Here is a 17,759-nt window from a genome sequence, read left to right as displayed (position 1 = left end):
ACAGGGTGGGATTTTTGGGGTGTCTGTGCAGGGCCAGGGGTTGGACTGGGTGATGCTTGTGGGTTCCTGCCAGCTCAGGATATTCCATGATTCCATGAAAAGCAAATTTCCAAAGGAGCAGGACTGAACCTTTTTCCCAGGTTTGGAGTTGAAGTTCACCATGACTATTCCAGGTGGGTGTGGTACCAAATCTCTGTTCCTGTGCTGATAAAAAAAAGGAGATGAGTTCTGATCAGTCATGATAAAAACACACTTTAAAATCATTTTAGCAGCTTTTTATTTCAGCCCTGCCCATTGCTTAGAGTGGCATTGACATTAAAGTGAGTGAGCCCACACAAAATTACCTTTATAAAGTGATCTTCCCTTGTTTAGAGCGGTTGCTTGAGCTTCAAAAAATAAAAAAAAGGCAGAGACATCCCAGTCAAGGTGGTGGCAGTGAACAAAATTGCTGTCTTTGACCTTCTGCTGCAAGTTTAGTAACTAATCTGGAGAATAATGAACCGCAATTAATGAAATCTGCTCTCGTATTCAAGTGTGTTTCTCAGACAGCACATAAAATAATTGAAAGAACTTCCTGCTCTCTAATTAGTTAGATTGAATTAATTTGGCATAATAGGATTCTTTATGTAACTCGCGGAACGGCTTCCGATGAAGCTGTTTATGTACCTAAAAGATTGGGTTCTGATGAAGCTGTTTATATACTTTAAAGTTAGAAAATGCCTGTTTTCTCCTTTATCTGGTGCCTTTAAATGAATTGCTAGTAGCCTGTAAATAAAAAAAAATAATTAAAAAGCAATAATTTAAAGCTTTCTCGATGGCTGGAATTGCTTTTTATTTCCCCAGCCTATTCTTGAAAAAGGCTGAGAACCACAGAGTGCAAGATTTGGAGCTTTCCTGCTGATGGGGAGAAGCTTCAAATCCTTGTTTAGGATATGCAGGTGGAGGGAGAAGCAGAATTTCATCTCTCTGTGCTTAATTGTGTTGTGTAGGAATTGAAACTCCTCTTTTTTATCCACATGCTGAGGCTTTCCCAGTGTTTCACCAAGCAGAATTCTGTTCTTTTCCCTTGTGGCCCTGCAGGACCTGCCTGTGTAATCACATTTCAGGGCATCACTGGGTGCTGACATGAAAAATGGACATGTTCAATTCCAGCTTCTGGCTTTTTTTGGCATTGCAGGAAATTCCTGTGGCAAATTTGGTGAGTGGATTTTGCTCACCTTCCTATCCAAGAATCTTTTCGGATGCTCAGATGTCTTTTTGTAAGCACATGGCTTGAGAGAGATCTTGAGTCACAGATTTATTTAAAAAAAAAAGAAAATACAAACTCTTTGAATTTCCATATAATTCATTTTTGCTTTATGGTGTAGCCACATGGAGAGGACAGCTGTCACTTCTTTCCCTTCCACCTTCTGATGCAGACACAGAAATTAATCTTAAAAACTAATGAAATGCAGTTAATGCAAGGCTTTCTAAACAGACAAAACCCCCTTTTCTGGCAGTCCATTAAAAAATAACAGTTTCATGGATGGGCCTGGTGCACAGTTTAATTGCTAGAAGTGACATTCCTTAATCAAATGTAAATAATGTGGCCTCAGAGAACCTTCTTTAACATCTTGAAGGCTTTTTCTTTTTTCAGAGTTTCGAGTGAAAAATCATTTGGGTGCTGCAATCAGCAGAGCTCCACAGCAGAGCTCGTGTGTCTCCTTGTTGGTGATGTTTTGATTTCTTTCTGAGCTCAGTTTTCCCTCTCATCCTCAAATACAAATAGTTTTTGATGAGAATGAGTGTGGAAAACTGGCTTTGGAAGTTTCAAACCGCTCAGATTTCTTTATGAACTAACTCAAAAAATGGGTAGGAATTGCTGTTTTCATCTGCCAGGACCTAGAAACGAAGTAATTTAGCTGCTTAGGAAATGGTGTGGGTAATTTTATATAAATTGTACCAGAAATGGGGAATCCTGAAGTCTTATTATGGGCTGAAACGTTGCATATAGGGAATGTGGAATTAATTTGTTTGGGTTTAATATTTAAATGCAGAGTGTATTTAGAGAAGAAAATGAGCAAACACAAAAAACCCCAAGAAATTAACTTGCACTGGACCTCAGATCTTCTCATGGAAGGCAGGAGGTTTTATATTTGAGTGATTAATGAGTTTGCCCTCATTTTAAAAACAATTTTCAAGAGGAATATTATTTGGGGGGTACCTTTTAAAACTGCTTCTTTTTGGGGGTAGGGAATTTGGAATTCTCCCTGCATTTCCATGCACCCCTTGTGCAAGTATTTTATCCTGGGTGCTCCAAACTGATTTAAATCTCTGTTTAATGAATTTAAATCTCTGTCCTGCTGCAGAAGTTCCCAGTAGCTGCTGTTAAATGGTGATGGGACCATAACACTGTGAGTGGGAGGGTCCTTGGGCTCAGCCATTCCTGTTGGGGATGGGAAAGCAAAGAGAAGAGCAGTGGAAATTTGGGATAATGTCCTTTAGGATTGTCTCAGCCATACCTGGCATCCACAGGGCAGTTCTTGGCTGCACTGGCCTGATTTGTTCTCTTAAATGCCACTGAACTTTCTGCATATTGGGTGTTAATACCGAGGGATTTTCTTCCAAGTGACACCAAATCAAAGGCTTTGCCCTGGAGTCATCAGTCCCTGCTGCCAGAGGCATTTCACCAAGTGTTTAATGACACAGAAATGCCAAACGTGTTCTGCTGGGCTCTCTGAAGAGGTGGCCATTTATGGGATAAAAAAATGTTCATTCAGGATTAACGGGGGTGCCTCTGAAAGTGGGGAGGCTTTTCCTCTTCAGGCTCAGCAGCGTGGCAGGCTGGGCTCTCCTTTGGTCCCCTCAGAGAAGGTGCAAAGTGACCTCTGAGAGAGCAGAAAATGGGCACTCCTAGAGGTCAGGGATTCACAGGATCCCTGTGGAATCCTGGAATGGTTTGGGTTGGAAGGGACCTTAAATCTCATCCAGTCCCACCCCCTGCCATGAGCAGGGCCACCTTCCACCATCCCAGGCTGCTCCAAGCCCTGTCCAACCTGGCCTTGGACACTGCCAGGGATCCAGGGACAGCCACAGCTTCTCTGGGCACCCTGTGCCAGGGCTTCCCACACTCACAGCCAGGAATTCCTTCCCAGTATCCCATCCAAATCTTCACTTTTTTTAGTTTGAAGCCATTCCCTGTGTCCTGTCACTCCATCCCTTGTCCCCAGTCCCTCTCCAGCTCTCCTGGAGCCCCTTTTAGGCTCTGGAAGGGGCTCTGAGCTCTGCCTGGATCCTGCTGTTCTCCAGGGGAACATTCCCAGCTCTCCCAGCCTGGCTCCAGAGCAGAGGGGCTCCAGCCCTTGGAGCATCCCTATGGCCTTCTCTGGACTCTCTCCAGCATCTCCTCATCCTCCTGCTGTTGTCCCCAGGGCTGGAGGCAGCTCTGCAGTTGGGGTCTCACCTGAGCAGGGCAGAATTCCTCCCTCCCCTGCTGCCCAAACTGTGGGATCATCCCAGCCCTTGGGGGATTTTTGGGATGTGAGTGCACCCACCCGGAGCACGTCCAGCTTCTTTATATCCTCAGCACCTCCCTGCAGCGGCTCTTAGGACAATCAAAGATGCTTTAAAGTGAAAAGCTTTCATGTTCTCCCTCACCCTGTGTTTTGTCAGCTTGGTTGAAGAAATTCTGCCAGAAATCATCACTGTGAAAGGGTTGTGGATAAATAGATAAATAGATCAGGTTTAGCAGCCACTGTCTACAAACCTTTAATGACAGAATTTGGCTCTGAATCCAGAAATATTGTTCATCCAGCAATGCCTTCCCAGACAGTCCCAACACTTTGTTTTCAGTGTGTTTCCCCCCTCTCCCCAAGGAATTTAAATGCATTTCACCCCACAGATGTGTTCTGGTGCCCTGGTGCCCCGGTGAGGGTGTTCCTGCCCATCTGATTTTTGTCAGCACCAGGGCTGGGCAAGTGCCACCTCTCAGAATTGCTTTTTTTCTCCCTGTTTTTCTAAACTTTGCTTGGCAGAGTTCCTGTCATTTGGAGATCTTGTCATCCTTTCAGGAGGAGAACTTGATGAGGAGTGATTAAGGCCTCGTGGTTTTCTTTCTTTTGCTGTGTGGTACCAGTTGGATTTTTAAGTTTTTTGTGGATTTGCAAGCTCTAAGACTGGAGGTTTTGCAGAGATAAAAACCCCAAACAAACACTTTGCTCTGTTTATTAGTTTTAAAGGGAGAAAAGGGAATCAAAGGAACTGAGAAACAGCTTTAATACTTTTCCTTACTCCAATTCTGCTTATTTCTGCATAATAAGGCTGGGCAAATTTAATAAAAACCTCAGCTTTGCAGGGTTTCTTCATTGGTTTATTCTGATCCATCTGCTCTCTGGAGCCCCAGGGCCTGACCCAGTGAGGATCTCAAAATGCACAAACCTGTGCACCCAAAGCAGAGCCAGTCTGCTCTGAACCCCATCCCAGAGGTGAATTTTCATTTAGCAGGTGTAGGAACAAGCAAAAACCCCTCCTGTCCTGCTTCCTTTTGTTGAGCTGGAGCTTTAATGTCTTCAGAAAATTTATTTGGGTCCATGGTGGGGTTTTTGTCGGGGGTTTTTTTGTCTTTTTATTTTCTACCTTGAAGCACCTCAGTTTTTTAATGCCTGGCAACCTCTGTATAAATAAAAGCTGTTCTTCTCTCCCATCTTTATTCCTCATGAGGGTGAGATCAGTCACATTCCTGCTTTACTGGGCTTAGAAGGGATGCAAGAGAAGGTTCCTCACTCTTCAGTGGAAGGTTTCAGAGCTTTAAACAGAGTGCTGAGTGCTCAGAATCACTTGTCTGGGAGCTGAGCTCTGCCCGTGTGTTTGTGCAGAAGGAATTCTCCAGTCCCTTGGAGACAAAAAGAATAAAAGCAGGCAGCTCCCAAATTGTGTAACGCATCTCCCTCAAGGAGCTCTTCCCCTCAAAGTGTGAACCTGCCCTTGCAGTGCAGTATTTAACAGTGCTAAAGAGATTTTTCTGCCTTTTTCTCCTCTCTCCTTCTCTTCATGCCTCCCTTTCCCGAGGTTCTCCACGGATCTGGTGGCTCCCTCCCCTCCTGTGTGACAGCCCAAGCTGACAGCATAACCCCAGATTTATATCAGGTGTCACAAAGTGCTGCTCGGGTCTCAGGAGAGGGATTATTTCAAATCTGCAACATAAAAACCTGAATATGGAGCAAGCGAGGGCCGTTTATTGTCGGTGCCTGTGCATCCAGCCCCTGCAGCAGGCAGTGGGAACGGCCTCCTGGAAAAGGGAATGCACAGGCCTGGACTGGATCCTGCCTTCCTTCGTGTGTTAAAGCCAGTAATGCTCACATCCAGCCTGAATTTAGAGATGGAAAGGGAGAAAAACCTGGAGATCAAACCAGAAATCCTTAGGGTTGGGAAAGGCCTCGAAGAGCTTCAAGTCCAGCAATCACTCAGCAGCAGCCCCATGGGCAGGACCAGTCCATGTCCCCAAGTGCCACATCCAAGGGGTTTTGGACACTTCCAGGGATCCAGGGGCAGCCACAGCTTCTCTGGACACCCTGAGGGCCTCACCACCCTCACAGGGAACAATTCTCTCCTAATAGCTAACCTAAATCTTCTTTAGCTTAAAACTATTCCCTCTGCCTGTGTAAAAACCTTTTCTCTCTCTCTATTTTTTTTAAACTCCATTTCAGGTACTGAAAGTCCAGTTTAGTTCCCCATTCCTTTCATGACAAAGGTTTGGATCCCAAAATTTCCAATATAAGCTTTACCATTTACCAGTTCAATCCTTCCATGGAATGATTCCCTTCATTTCCCTCCCCCCAGGCTGTCCCACGGATTATGGTTCAGTCAGCTGCTCTGGATGCTGCAAGGATGAAACAGGTGAGCACATCCCAGGATGTGGGGATAAAATCTTTATATTCACCTGCCTGAGGTGGCCAAAGCTGCTTAAAACCTGTTGCTGCTCTGTGAGACAGTGAAATTCTGCTGGGTGTTTCAGGTCCTGGTAAAATCTCCTCTCCTATTCCTGGCTACACTTTGATATTTGAAAGCATTAGCAGATAATTAGCTGAAATTTAGCTGGTTTGCTGCTTCAAAAGGGAAATTTCCAGGCTCTGGCAGTGTCTGTAAGCAGGAGAATTCTAAGTGTGGAGCTGAATTCCCCATTTTTGCCATGGAAAAACTCTTGCTAAACTGGAGAGAAAATAAAACCTGTGATCTCCCACTTTTCAGCAGAACTTCACTCTCCTGAGCAGCACATCAGCTTCCTCCCACTGTGCTTTTATTGTCTTAAAAACCTGTGTTATCCAAAGGGAAAATCCAGGGAAAGTGCAAAGCTCCTGAGTCCACATGGGCACCACCCTTGCCGTAGGAAAGTGAACGATATGTTTTGAATCTGCTGGAATATTTTAAAAAAAAAATCTTACATTTCACTTAGCAAATCTTTGGCTGTGAAATTTTAGTAATCCAGTCAAATCCCTCTCTCTTCAAATGCTGCTTGAGTTTCCAGTGGAAAAGGCATTTGGGAATAAGCTGAAAATCCTGTCGTTTGGGACACTCAACCACTAGAAATCACAAAATTGTGAATAATAAACAAAAATGTTCACCTGAGACGGGATTTGTTCAAATCTCCCCTTCTCCAACCTCTTTTTTCTCCCCCCTTCCTATTAGCACTCTCCTCCCTCCCTCCTTCCCGAAGAGATTTAGAGACATCCTAATCTTTTAGAGTACATGTGCTGGCAAAAGATATTGATCTATCAGATTTAGTAAACTTTACAGCCAAGAAATACATCACTGGAATGGGCTGTTAATCTCAGGAGGTGCAGTTAATTTCATCCTCTGGAAGTGCGAGGTGCTGGCGGCGCTGAGGTGGGAATGGCATTTGGAAATGGGGACAGAAATGACACTTTAGGTGCAGGGGGATGATTTATCCACCCACAGGGTTAAGCCAAATAACTGTGAGAGACTTATGGATCACTGCTGGTTCCCATCCCGTATAAATCCTGCTGTTCAAACAGCAAATGACCATTCCTGCAGCATAAATAATTTTTCAGTAAATATTGGGGAGCGTATTTCTTGGGGTTGACACTTCCCTTATTATTGGAAGGAGGGAGCTGACAGGGATCAGCTTCCATCTTCTGCAGGTGGCAGCTACACGGGGGTTTGGATGAGCTCAAAGCCCTGGTGCTTCCCAGAGGTCTGGAATCTGTGCTTTTAGCCCAGATATTTTGGATAACAGAGCCCCACGTTGCCTCTCCCCCCGTGTTTCAGGTGAACCAAGAGGAAATGTCAAAGCAGCCACTGGAAACAGCGGCGCAGGCGCCCGAGGCGGACAAGAGTCTGGAGAAGACACCCAAAGTGCCTTTGGGGCAGCCCACGGGGGACACCCAGGCCCAGGACTGCCAGGAGGGGCCTCCAAGCCCCCTGAGTGAAGCCTCCAGTGGGTATTTTTCCCACAGTGTCTCCACAGCCACCCTCTCCGAGGCCCTGGCAGCGGGGAGCGACGCTGCGGCTCAGCCAGGTCCAACTGCAGGGAGTGACTGCCCTGCTCCTGCAGCAGCCCAGGTCCCTTCTGACGGGCAGGGACACTCAGACAGGGCTTCTGAGAGCTCTGTGACCACCAAGAGGGAGAATCCTCCCACGTTCAGCCTCCCTCTGGCTGCCCCCAGGCTGAGGGACAGCCCCGAGGTGAATGGGAGGTCTTGCGCTTCTCCTCACCCCAGCGAGCAGGGGAACAACGCCTCTGCAGCCACTGATGCAAAACCTCTTCTCTCTACCTCCACTCCGAAGGAGTCAGTACCCAAACAGTCAGGGGAGCCAGCCAGGAAAAAGGAAACATCTCCTGGGGCTCTGGAACTGGCGTTTCCCAGAGCTCACCCTGACCTGCCCGGCGCTGCAGCCTCCCCCTTCAAAATCCAGAAGGTGAAGACGTCGGAGCTCAGATCCTTCACCAGCATGCTGGGCTCAGACCCCGCGAGCTCCCCGGGCACAGAGGAGCAGCAGGAGGGGGAAAAGAGCACGTCCAGTGCCCGTGGACTGAACCACAACAGCTCTGAGACAGCAGAGGAGAAACTGGAGGTGGTTTCCGACTCCGAGGACGCCAACGAAATTCCCGAGTGGCTGAAGGAGGGAGAATATGTCACAGTTGGCACCAACAAGACGGGCACCGTCAGGTACATCGGGCCCACGGACTTCCAGGAGGGAACGTGGGTTGGTGTCGAGCTGGATTTGCCTACAGGTAAAACATCCCCTGGATCATGGGTGGCGTTTTGAAAAGGGAAATGTAAAAGGTCTTCCCCTGCCGTCATCTTTTTCCAAACCTGCTCTCGCTCCCAACCCCTCTGAGATCCCAACCCCAACCATTCTGTGATCCCTCACTGTCCCTTTTCAGTCATTTCTCTGGCCTCTTTCACTGGAATTGGGAATCAGGATTCCTTTTCCATGCACTTTGGTGGGCAGTAGCTGCAGGAGACAGAAGGCCTTGTGTCCATGGGATTCTGTTCTGGGCTTCTGCAGTGAGGAGAAAGGAGTTCCAAGCACAGCAGGAGTTGGGGGATTTAGCTCAAAGGGACATTTAGGCTAAATGAGTTGCAAAGTCTCTGAATAGGTGTTAAGAGGTAATAGGATTTTATTTTAAAGTAAGGTTTAAAATTGCAAAATACTATTTCTCTTTTAGTGTGTATATATATATTTATATATATATATATTTAATATGTTTATATATACATACACATACACACCCCTGTGTATGTGAAAAGCAGTGGGAAATAATCATCCACTGACCGCCAGCTCCAGATAATTTGAGGTTTCTTTCACCATTTGCCATCCCTGCCTGACTCTCACCTGTACAGCTGTGGAACTCCCAGAATTCAGGCTCTCCAGGGTTTTTTTGGGAACCAGGGTGCATTTCCTGGGGAGGCTGCTGCTGTTCCTGGGCTGTTGATGTGGGAATAGAGTGTCTCCAGCACAAGAGGAAAGGGAGATGAGGGCTGGGATTTGATCCCTGCTGGCGTCCAGGCTTCCCCAACCCCTTTCCTCTCCAGCAGGCAGGACTGGGGGAACCCAGGGAGTGACAGTGAGAGAATTTGGGTTACATAAAACTCCTTATTCCAATCCTGTTAGCCAAGTGCAGCATTCCCAGGCTGGACGGTGAATCAGCACGGCCTGGGCTCCTCCCTGCTGCCCATCTCCCTGGGGTTGGAGCAGTTCATCCAGCAGAACACTGTCCAGCATCCAGAGCTCCCAAATCTGCCTGTGCTCACCAGAGCTGAACTGGGCAGGGACTTCCCAGCTGGTTTCAGAAAACCCTCTGGAGTTTTCCATCCTGGAAAGCAAACTGGAGCTCTTGATCCTTTTGCAAGCTCTAGTAGTTCCTCAGTCCTGGATTTGTGCCTCATTAAAAAAAAACAAAAAAACATATTTACAGATTCATTTCAGTCTGGAAGGTCACCTTCCCTCTGTCAGGCTGCTCCAGTGCTGATCCTGTTTCCACATCCCAGTATCAGCAGCTTCCATGGAAAAGTCAGGGGATTCTTGGCCTGCTGAGGACTCAGCAGCTGATGTTGCTGGAATTTTTTTCCCCCTTCTATTTCCACAAGGATTAGGACTCTGATTTGTTGGAGCGTATCTGGCTTCTGGCACATCTGGAGCTTCATTTGGGGAATGTGGTCACAAAGTCTTGGTCACACTGCAAACAGGGATAGAATTCCAAGGACATGGAAATCCAAGGCCTGGCCACATGAGGGTGCATCGGACCCAGGGCGCTGATGGTGGATTTGAAAAGGAAACACCCCAAAAGCCAAAGGGGTGACTTTATGTCATTTAAAGAAGCTGTTGGCTCTTTCCACCTTCCTTTTATGGATGGGAGCAATCCCTGAACAGTGATCCTGAGAATCTTAAATGATCTCAAACGAGAAATAGAAAGATCTCAACAGCACCAGCGTAGAGAAATCATCCTTCCTGTTCTGTGGAGGGTTTATGACATGGCAAGGGTGGCAATCCTCAACTTCAGACATCAGCTCAGAAAGCCAAAAGCTCTTCTAAACGTCTATTTTTCCTTCCTTCGTGGTACTTTGGTAATGGAACTGATTATTTACCACTTCTGAAGAAATTATAGAGCAAGTGGGGAAGGAAGGACAAGGTGGAGTGTCCCATTCAGAGTCGCTCCCCAGGCCTTGCTGGGGGTCAGCAGGGAAATTTTACCTCCAGGGTGTATTTTTAGGGAACAAATTTTAATTTTGTTCTCCCTCTCAGTGTTTTTCCCTTGTCTCCTTCTCTGGGTGTAATTTGCACAGAATAAAACCCAAACTTGCAGGAAAAAAGTCCTTCCCTGTGAGGGTGGCAGAGGTTGCCCAGAGAAGCTGTGGCTGCCACGGCCCTGGAAGTGCCCAAGGCCAGGCTGGACAGGGCTTGGAGCAGCCTGGGTGTCTTGGTTTGGGAAGAGAATGTAAACCCCCCTCCCTCCAAATTATTATAATTTTGCAATTAAAGACAAAGATTTGGGAATGGGAATAACAGTTCTTTACTAGGAATAATAAAAAGTACAAATATAGGACTACAAAAAAACAAGCAAACAAACAAAAATCCCAGAAATCCTAACAGAGTCAGGAATACCACCTGACACCCTGTGGTCAGGGTGTTGGAGCAGTCCAAATAAATCCTCGTGGAGTGGCAGATGTGGTTCTCTTGGGGTAGAGATGATCCTGTAGACAGGCTCCAGTGGTGGTGAGATGGGTCCAGTCTTCCTCTGGGAATCCAGTGAGGAAAAACAGGATACTCGGTGTTCCTGAGTCTCAGTTTTTATCTAGGTAGGGAATGTTTGGCTCCTCCCATGGGGTGGAGCATTTCCCAATGGATGATGGAATTGTATGAATCATTGATGAGCCTCAATGGCCCATTAACACAAGATATCCCCAGAGGGAGGATGGGTGTGGAAGAGCTAAGGAACACTGCCCCACCTGGTTTTATCAGCTGGCCATTAACAGAACACACCCACCCCCTCCCCCTGGAGTTATGAGGAATGGGTTATACAAGAGATAAAGAAAACATTGCCCTAACTGGTTTCAACAGATGGAAAAACAGAATAAACATTTTTTGGTTGCATAACCCACGACTCTGGGGCAGCAGGAGGTGCCGGGGTTGGAAGGGGATGGGATTTGCTGTCCCTCCCATCCCAGGGCAGTGTGTGACTCCCTGCTCCTCTCGTCCCAGGTAAGAACGACGGCTCCATCGGGGGGAAGCAGTACTTCAGGTGTAACCCAGGCCACGGATTGCTGGTGAAGCCGGGCCGGGTGCGCAGGGCGGCGCGGCGCCGCAGCCTGAGGCCGCAGGGAGCCGCCGAGAACAGGAGGAGCGGGAACTTCTCCGGCTCAGCCTCCAACCTGGCCACCCTCACAGCCCTGGCCAAGTCGGAGGGGGGATCCACGCTGCGGCTGGAGAAGAGCCAGAAGAACGCAGAGAACAGAAAATCCTGGGCAAACTGAGGGGTCCCAGCCCGGCAAACGCCCCGGGGGAGCCGGTGGCTTCAGGAGGCGGAACCAACCATCCCAGCCTCCAGCTGGTGGCAAACACCGACCATGAAGGGTTTGTTCTCTCTGCTCTGGGTGATTGACACGGTGATTCTTTGCCTCGTGCTGGTGCTGGATTCTTCGTTTCCTGCCCCAAGTCCTGACGCCTCCGGGGGCGGCCCTGGCGCGGCGCTGGGCGGGTGGAACGAGCTCCTTCTCTTCCTCCTTTCCAAGGAAAAGCGGTCAAACCACGGCACAGCTTCCCAACAGCCACAAAATCCTCCCCAGGCACCAGTGCTTCCCTCGAAGGGCAGGGCGATTCCTGAAGAACCCCCCAAAGTAAAAGCTCTGTTGAGATTCCCTAAGAGCTGTGTCAGTATCGTGTAATCCACTGTGGAAGGGCAAGGTGGAAGTGATTCCAGGCGGGCAGAAAAGTGACAGCAGAGCTTTGTTTGGAAATAAAGAACCCCCAAAGTCCCTTTATTTAAAGGAGCAGCCGCCCTTGGGTTGTGTGGCTGGGACCAGTGCCTGTTTGGATCACTGCCCCGTTATCCCACTCTCCTGTGGAAAGCAGTGCAGTCTTCCCAGCTGGTTTGTTGGGAATGGGAGAAAGCCCATGGCCAGCTCTGTCCTGTGTTTGATTTTGGATTCATTTCATGTTTGCTGTCACCGTGGCAGGATCCCCTCTCTCGCTTGCCCCAGAGTGGCAGGACCTCTTTGGTTCCTCCCTGTGGGCTGAGAGGATTTTTGTGGAAGTGTCGGCCCTGAAGTGCTTCCCTGTTCCCACCCAGCCTTTGGAGACACTCGGAGTTTTGCCAGGCAGGGGTCTCTGCCCTCGTAACAGGATCAATTCAGTCTATTTATTTTTATTTATTCTTTTAAAACACGAAATGTTTGCGCTTTACAATCATCCCAGAGGAGCTCTCCCGGCACCATCCCGAGCGCCGAGCCAAAGAGGAGGTGCCTCTGTCGTCCCCAAAACCAGCGTCTCTCTTGGCAAGGGGGAGGTTTGGGTTGACTTTTATAAAACTTGATTTTATTTCTGGCTGGTTTTCAGCTGCCTGTGGCACGGGGGACACATCCCTGCCCGTGTGTCCATGCACGGATCAGCCGATGCTTTTTATCAAATCCTGAAAAGCCACAGATTTTTCTACCCTGAGCTGTTTATGTCTTGTTTAGTCATCACAGGGGCCTTGGACAGCCTGAGCAATAGATGTTTTAGCTACGTGGGGACTATTTAGGATGCTGAATTAATGATTAAACTTTAATATCTCTCCAGTCGCTGCCCGTGGGTATCCAAGTGCCTTAAACATCTGGTTCCGAGGTCCAAGGGAAAGCTCCATTGGCATCAAAGGAGATAGGGATGCTTAGTGAAGGAGATAATTATGCTGATTTACTGTAATTAATATCATTTATGCAGAAGGAATAAAATTAAAATAGAAACTAATCTGTAGCAGAAATAAGTGGGCTGGGTTCCGATGCAGCCTGCGTAGAGCTGCCAGGGGTTGTGTATCCTTCCAGCTTGGTGTAAGTAGTTTCAGTGTTTCCTAAATTTTCCTCGAGAAATCTTAATATAAAATGTACAGAGCAGCTTTTTAAAGGTATTTTTAGTGTACAGTTTTCCCTCTTTTCCCTTTGCACGAAGCTCCTGTCCATCCGAGCCACGATGGGGGAGGAATTTGGTGGTAAAGAATTCGGATGCTGAAAATCCCGGTTTTTTAGAATTAAAACCGGTTTTATGAACACAGTGAAACTCTTCATTTCGGGGTCTGAGGAGTCTTGCCAATGAAAGACCACCCCCTGATCAATTTGATGCCTCTCACACTGCCTTGCTGGTTCTCTGAACCCCACCCTGACCGTGGTTTTAATTGCACTTTGTTCCGATGCGCTGCCGAAGAGGCCGGTGTGGAACAGCCCCTCCCCAGAGCTGTGTGTTTTTAGTCTCAGCATTTCAGACACTTGGATTTAGGGATGTCTTTAAAACCCCTCCCTCTTTGCTCCGTGGCCCCTTTGGGGGTGATGCAAAGGGAGGAACCTCCAAGTCCTTGTGAAGCCTCTTTGCTTGTGCTGCTGGCTGGGAATCCAGGATTTCCCCCATGGAAAGGTGTGCAGGCTGCAGGAGAGAAGGGAGGAGCAGAAGGAGCTGGGTTGATGTTCCCTGCCTCTGCTGCTGGTTATGAACTCTTCTGGAGCCTGGTTGGGCTCCAGCCCTGGCCGGGTTTGGTGTTTGCAGCCTGGGACACGTGGCTGGAGGCTGATCCCGGCGGGATTCCCTCTCCTCCCAGCCCCAGCCGCGTTGCAGAACCACAGAGAGGGCTCTGAAGGGTGCTGTGAGCAGCCCACACCCGCTGCCTCCTCTGGATAACCTGTCCTGGAAGCAAATCCAGGACAAATCCGTTCATGGGGCTGGGATGATTCCGGGAATGCGGAGGAGCACGAGGAGCCCGCGGTGCCTTCGCGCAGGGAGGGCCTTGCTCAGAGCTCTGCTGCTTTTCACCTTTCCCTCTGACTTTGGAAACAAAACCTCTCCTCAGTTTGCACCCCCTGATGCAGCACAAGCTCCAGAAGGCCAAAAGCATCAAATTCGGCCATGAGGGTGTTCCTGGAGGATTCCCTGACTCTCTCCTGCTGCCTCACAGCTTTCCTGGGCACGTGAGGCCTTTTCTAAAGGTGTTTTTCAGATTTTTGGCATAATGAGTGCACATTCCTCTACTCAAAACCAGCTGTTACTTTGCCCCAGCTAAGCCAGCTAACCAGAAAAGAGGTAAAAATCATCATGGAGGTAATAATGTCTAATTTTTACTGATAATACTTTAGAAAAACTCTACTCTCAACCTGAAGGAGGAGGTGCTCTTAACTGGAACCGCCCAGCGCTGAGGCTGGTGTGTGAATAGCTATGCAGATTTTTTTTCCAAGATTTTCATGCACTTTATACAGGGAAGAAGAATATTTAATGCAGGAGAGTGTAATTTCTATCATCTCTGGTGTCTCTTGGGGGTTCAGTCCTCCTGGCTGTGTCCCTGACTCGTGGGTGGGTCTCGGATTCTTGGAAAACGGCGTTGGTGGCTTGGAAAGCTCCAACCCCCTCTGTGTTTGCAGGGCTGGGGTCCCTCCTCCCCACGGGGTGTCTGTGGCACCAAGCCAGCCAAGAGGAGGCTGCTCAGAGGGACTTTTTGGGGTTTTCCCAAGCCAAGCCAAGCCTTTTTCCCGTGTTGGGTTCAGCTCTTGAGGTGTTTTTATCTCCATGTCCAAAATCCAGCCCGTTCACCCCGAGGCTTTGGCCCTTTCGCTGTTCGGTGGCGTTGCTGAGTCGAGGAAAACGAGCAGAGGCAATTTCTGTGTGGTGACACCGCCCGGCTCTGTGAGCAGAGGGGTCTGTCCGTGCCTGGGGTGGATTCACCACCCCTGTGCCCTCCTGCAGAGGCAGAACCCCCTCTTTCCTCCCCACACCCCATCCAGGCGGGGCCTGGGTGTTGTCCAGCCCCACGGAGCCGCGCCCGTGGCGATGCTCCCTCGTCCCTCCGCCGGTTCCTCCCGTTCTTTGCACAAGATTTCGTTCTCCCAGTGCCTTATCCTGGGCCAGCAGCCGGCGGTGAGGGCTGGGCGGCCTCGGGGTGCCTGGATTTGAGGGAATGAGGAGCGGAGTGGGCTGGTCACACCTCACAACCACGATCAAGTGTCTTGTTCCTCCCTGTCCCGTATCCATCTTTGGTTTCTGCCCTCTCCGTGATCCCGTTGGGTTCCCCGGTCCCAGCTCGTGTGTCCCTGCCAGGGTCAGGCACTGCAGGGGCCCTGTGTACTTTAAATGAGCTGAAATCCAAAGAGACTTTGTAATGAGCTGTAAAGTTTTTAATTATTTCTGTACCATACTAAATGACTGTAATATTGTATCATACGTGCGATGCCGCCTGCAGGACCTGAATAAACGTCTTCTTTAGAGCCGGGATGTCTGCGCTTTGTTGTTCCAGTTAGTGGCACCAAAGTGTTCAGAATTGGACTGGTTTGGGTTGGAAAAGCTTCCAGAATTGATTCCAGTGGTTCCACAGCATTGCCAAGGCCACCACTGAGCCGTGTCCCCGTGTGCCACAACCACAAGGTTTTTAAATCCCCCTGGGGTTGGTGATTCCAGCGTTCCCTGGGCAGCTGTGGCAGTGCCTGGCCACCTTTTTGGGGAAGAACTTTTCCCCAATATCCACAGTGGGATGTGGATCCTGTGGACTTCTCTGCCGTGCTCCAGGTTGGTCTGTAGGGAGGTCGGCGCCTCGGAACTGCCACAACCAACCCTGCCAGCCAAAAAGGCCTTGGGGTGATGAGAGATGAGACCCCCCTCTCAACATTTCTTTATGTCCTTGAAACCCCCTGCCTGGACCACAGCATTTCCTTCCTTGGGCACCATTTCCTCCCCAAAACGCAGCTTCACATTGGAAACAACAGGCAGGGTTTGACTGGGGTTGTTTTGTGTAGTTTTTCAGTTTATCTTGGCTTTTTTCTAAAGCAACAAACGCTGCGTTGATCCCCCCCATCCCCACCGAGCAGAGGATATTTTTATCAGCGCTGTCTTGCAATCAGCACACAAAAACAGCTTTTTTTTTTTCTTTAAAGCCACTTCCCTTTTATGTTTTACCTTCTGAAAGAAGAAAAAAAACCAAACCCTCTTTGGCTGAAACACAGGAGCTGTTTGAAGCGGCGTCACTTTGTTCAAACCTCGCTCTTCCCGGAAGGTGGCTGCGGCACCTTCCCCGCGCCGCCGCGTTCTGTTCTGCAGCCAAAGCCGCCTTGAAAAGGCTCCCATCAAAAAGAGCAGGAAAATAATTTTTTAAAAACCTCCAAAACTCACAAAGAACACCTTTTTTCCTTCAAATTAATGCCGCTTCCTTCGGCCTCGCTTGGCTTCAAACACTTTGCCGTGGGAGGCAGCAGCCCCTGGGCTTTACCTCGTGTGGAGAGAGGAGCTGCCCTGGGCACATTTCCAAGGGGGTTTTGCTCACCTTTGGACACCAACCTGTGATAAATTATTGTTTTTTCCACGATCAATCTGGTTTCACCACCAACACAGGCACAAAGAGCTGGAAGTGCAGCTTCTTTGCAAAGCACAGACCTCCAATGTGGGTTTGTTCCTCTGTTGTTTTTTAAAACACCTTTTTTCTGCATTCCTGGTTTTCAGCTGTGAAGGAGGGAGTGGCCTCATCCAGCATCCCAGGTGTTGTGACAGACACCCCTGGAAGTGTCTTTCCCATCACTGGAAGTGTCCAAGGACAGATTGGATGGAACCTGGAGCAGCCTGGGATAGTGGAAGGTGTCCCTGCCCACGGCAAAGGAGGAGCTTTGAGGTCCCTTCCATCCCAAACCATTTTGTGATTCCATGATCTGCAGCCTCCTCTCTCCAGGAAATCCTGCAAACACAGCAGCTCTGGCAGCTGATGATGGGGAGGGTCAAGACAAATTTTATCCCCCTCTTTGCCAAGTCTGAAAGATGTTTCCACCCCTGAAGTCCATTTTTCATCATCTGCACCCCTCCAGAGTTGCCTTCCCCCCTGTTTTGGGGTGTCCATCCTGAGCAAAGCCCCCGACCACGGCTGCACATCCTGATTTTAACCAGGATGGCAGGACCCCGACACCATTTCACTGAATAAATCAATTCCTGTGACTTTGTGTCTCCTCTGCCACCCGGCTCAGCTTCCACACCTTCCACCTGCAGGAATTCCTCCCCTTTCTCAGGAAACTTCCCTGAGACCCCCCCAGGCTGCTCAGCCCAACCAGGCCAGGACCAAAGGGCAGCCACAGCCCCCTCCTGCCCGGGGCTTCTCCAAATCACCCCTGCACTCAGGAATTCAACATCTTCTGGTTTGATCACCCCGAGGGCCCCAGGTCTGCTCCCTCCACACCCTCAGCTGCTGGAGCAAGAGGGATCCTTGCTGGGATGGGGCTGGCAGGGCCCTTCCTGCTGGGGGAGGCTCAGAGGGAAGGGCAGCATCGGCAAGGACACAACAGCTTTGTGTGAGCAGCACTGCTCCCTGTGACAAACACAGCCCCGTCAGAGGAGGGAGAACCCCGCTCTCAGTATCTCCTTGGAGTGGAAAGAGCCCCAAAAGGTCTCTGGAATCAGCCCATGGCTCAAATTCCAAGCAATTCCACTGCTTCAAACCCACCAATCCACCACCTTCATCCCCTCCAGAGGAGGAGTGCACAAAGAATTCATTTTTCCCCCAACAATTCAAAATTTCCTACATTCGCTTTGTTCTCAGGACACATTTGAGGTCT

The 17,759-nt window shown here is 49.1% G+C and overlaps 1 protein-coding gene across 5 annotated transcripts in view; it reads left to right on the top strand.

Moving 5' to 3' along the window:
- Nucleotides 1-15,442, top strand: part of KIF13B (kinesin family member 13B) — a 121,445-nt gene extending 106,003 nt beyond the window's left edge. For all 5 annotated transcript variants that reach the window (XM_063422946.1, XM_063422929.1, XM_063422960.1 and 2 more), the window contains 3 exons: nt 5,818-5,874; nt 7,264-8,230; nt 11,203-15,442. In XM_063422946.1, coding sequence (XP_063279016.1) covers nt 5,818-5,874; nt 7,264-8,230; nt 11,203-11,474 — 1,296 coding nt within the window. In that variant the 3' untranslated portion in view covers nt 11,475-15,442. The remainder of the gene's footprint in view (nt 1-5,817; nt 5,875-7,263; nt 8,231-11,202) is intronic.
- Nucleotides 15,443-17,759: the final 2,317 nt, after the last annotated feature.

Source organism: Prinia subflava, chromosome 2, assembly GCF_021018805.1.
Source record: "Prinia subflava isolate CZ2003 ecotype Zambia chromosome 2, Cam_Psub_1.2, whole genome shotgun sequence".
NCBI classification, from domain to species: Eukaryota; Metazoa; Chordata; class Aves; order Passeriformes; family Cisticolidae; genus Prinia; species Prinia subflava.
The sequence above is the reverse complement of the archived record's forward strand: the minus strand, read 5'-3'. Positions and strand labels throughout refer to the sequence as shown.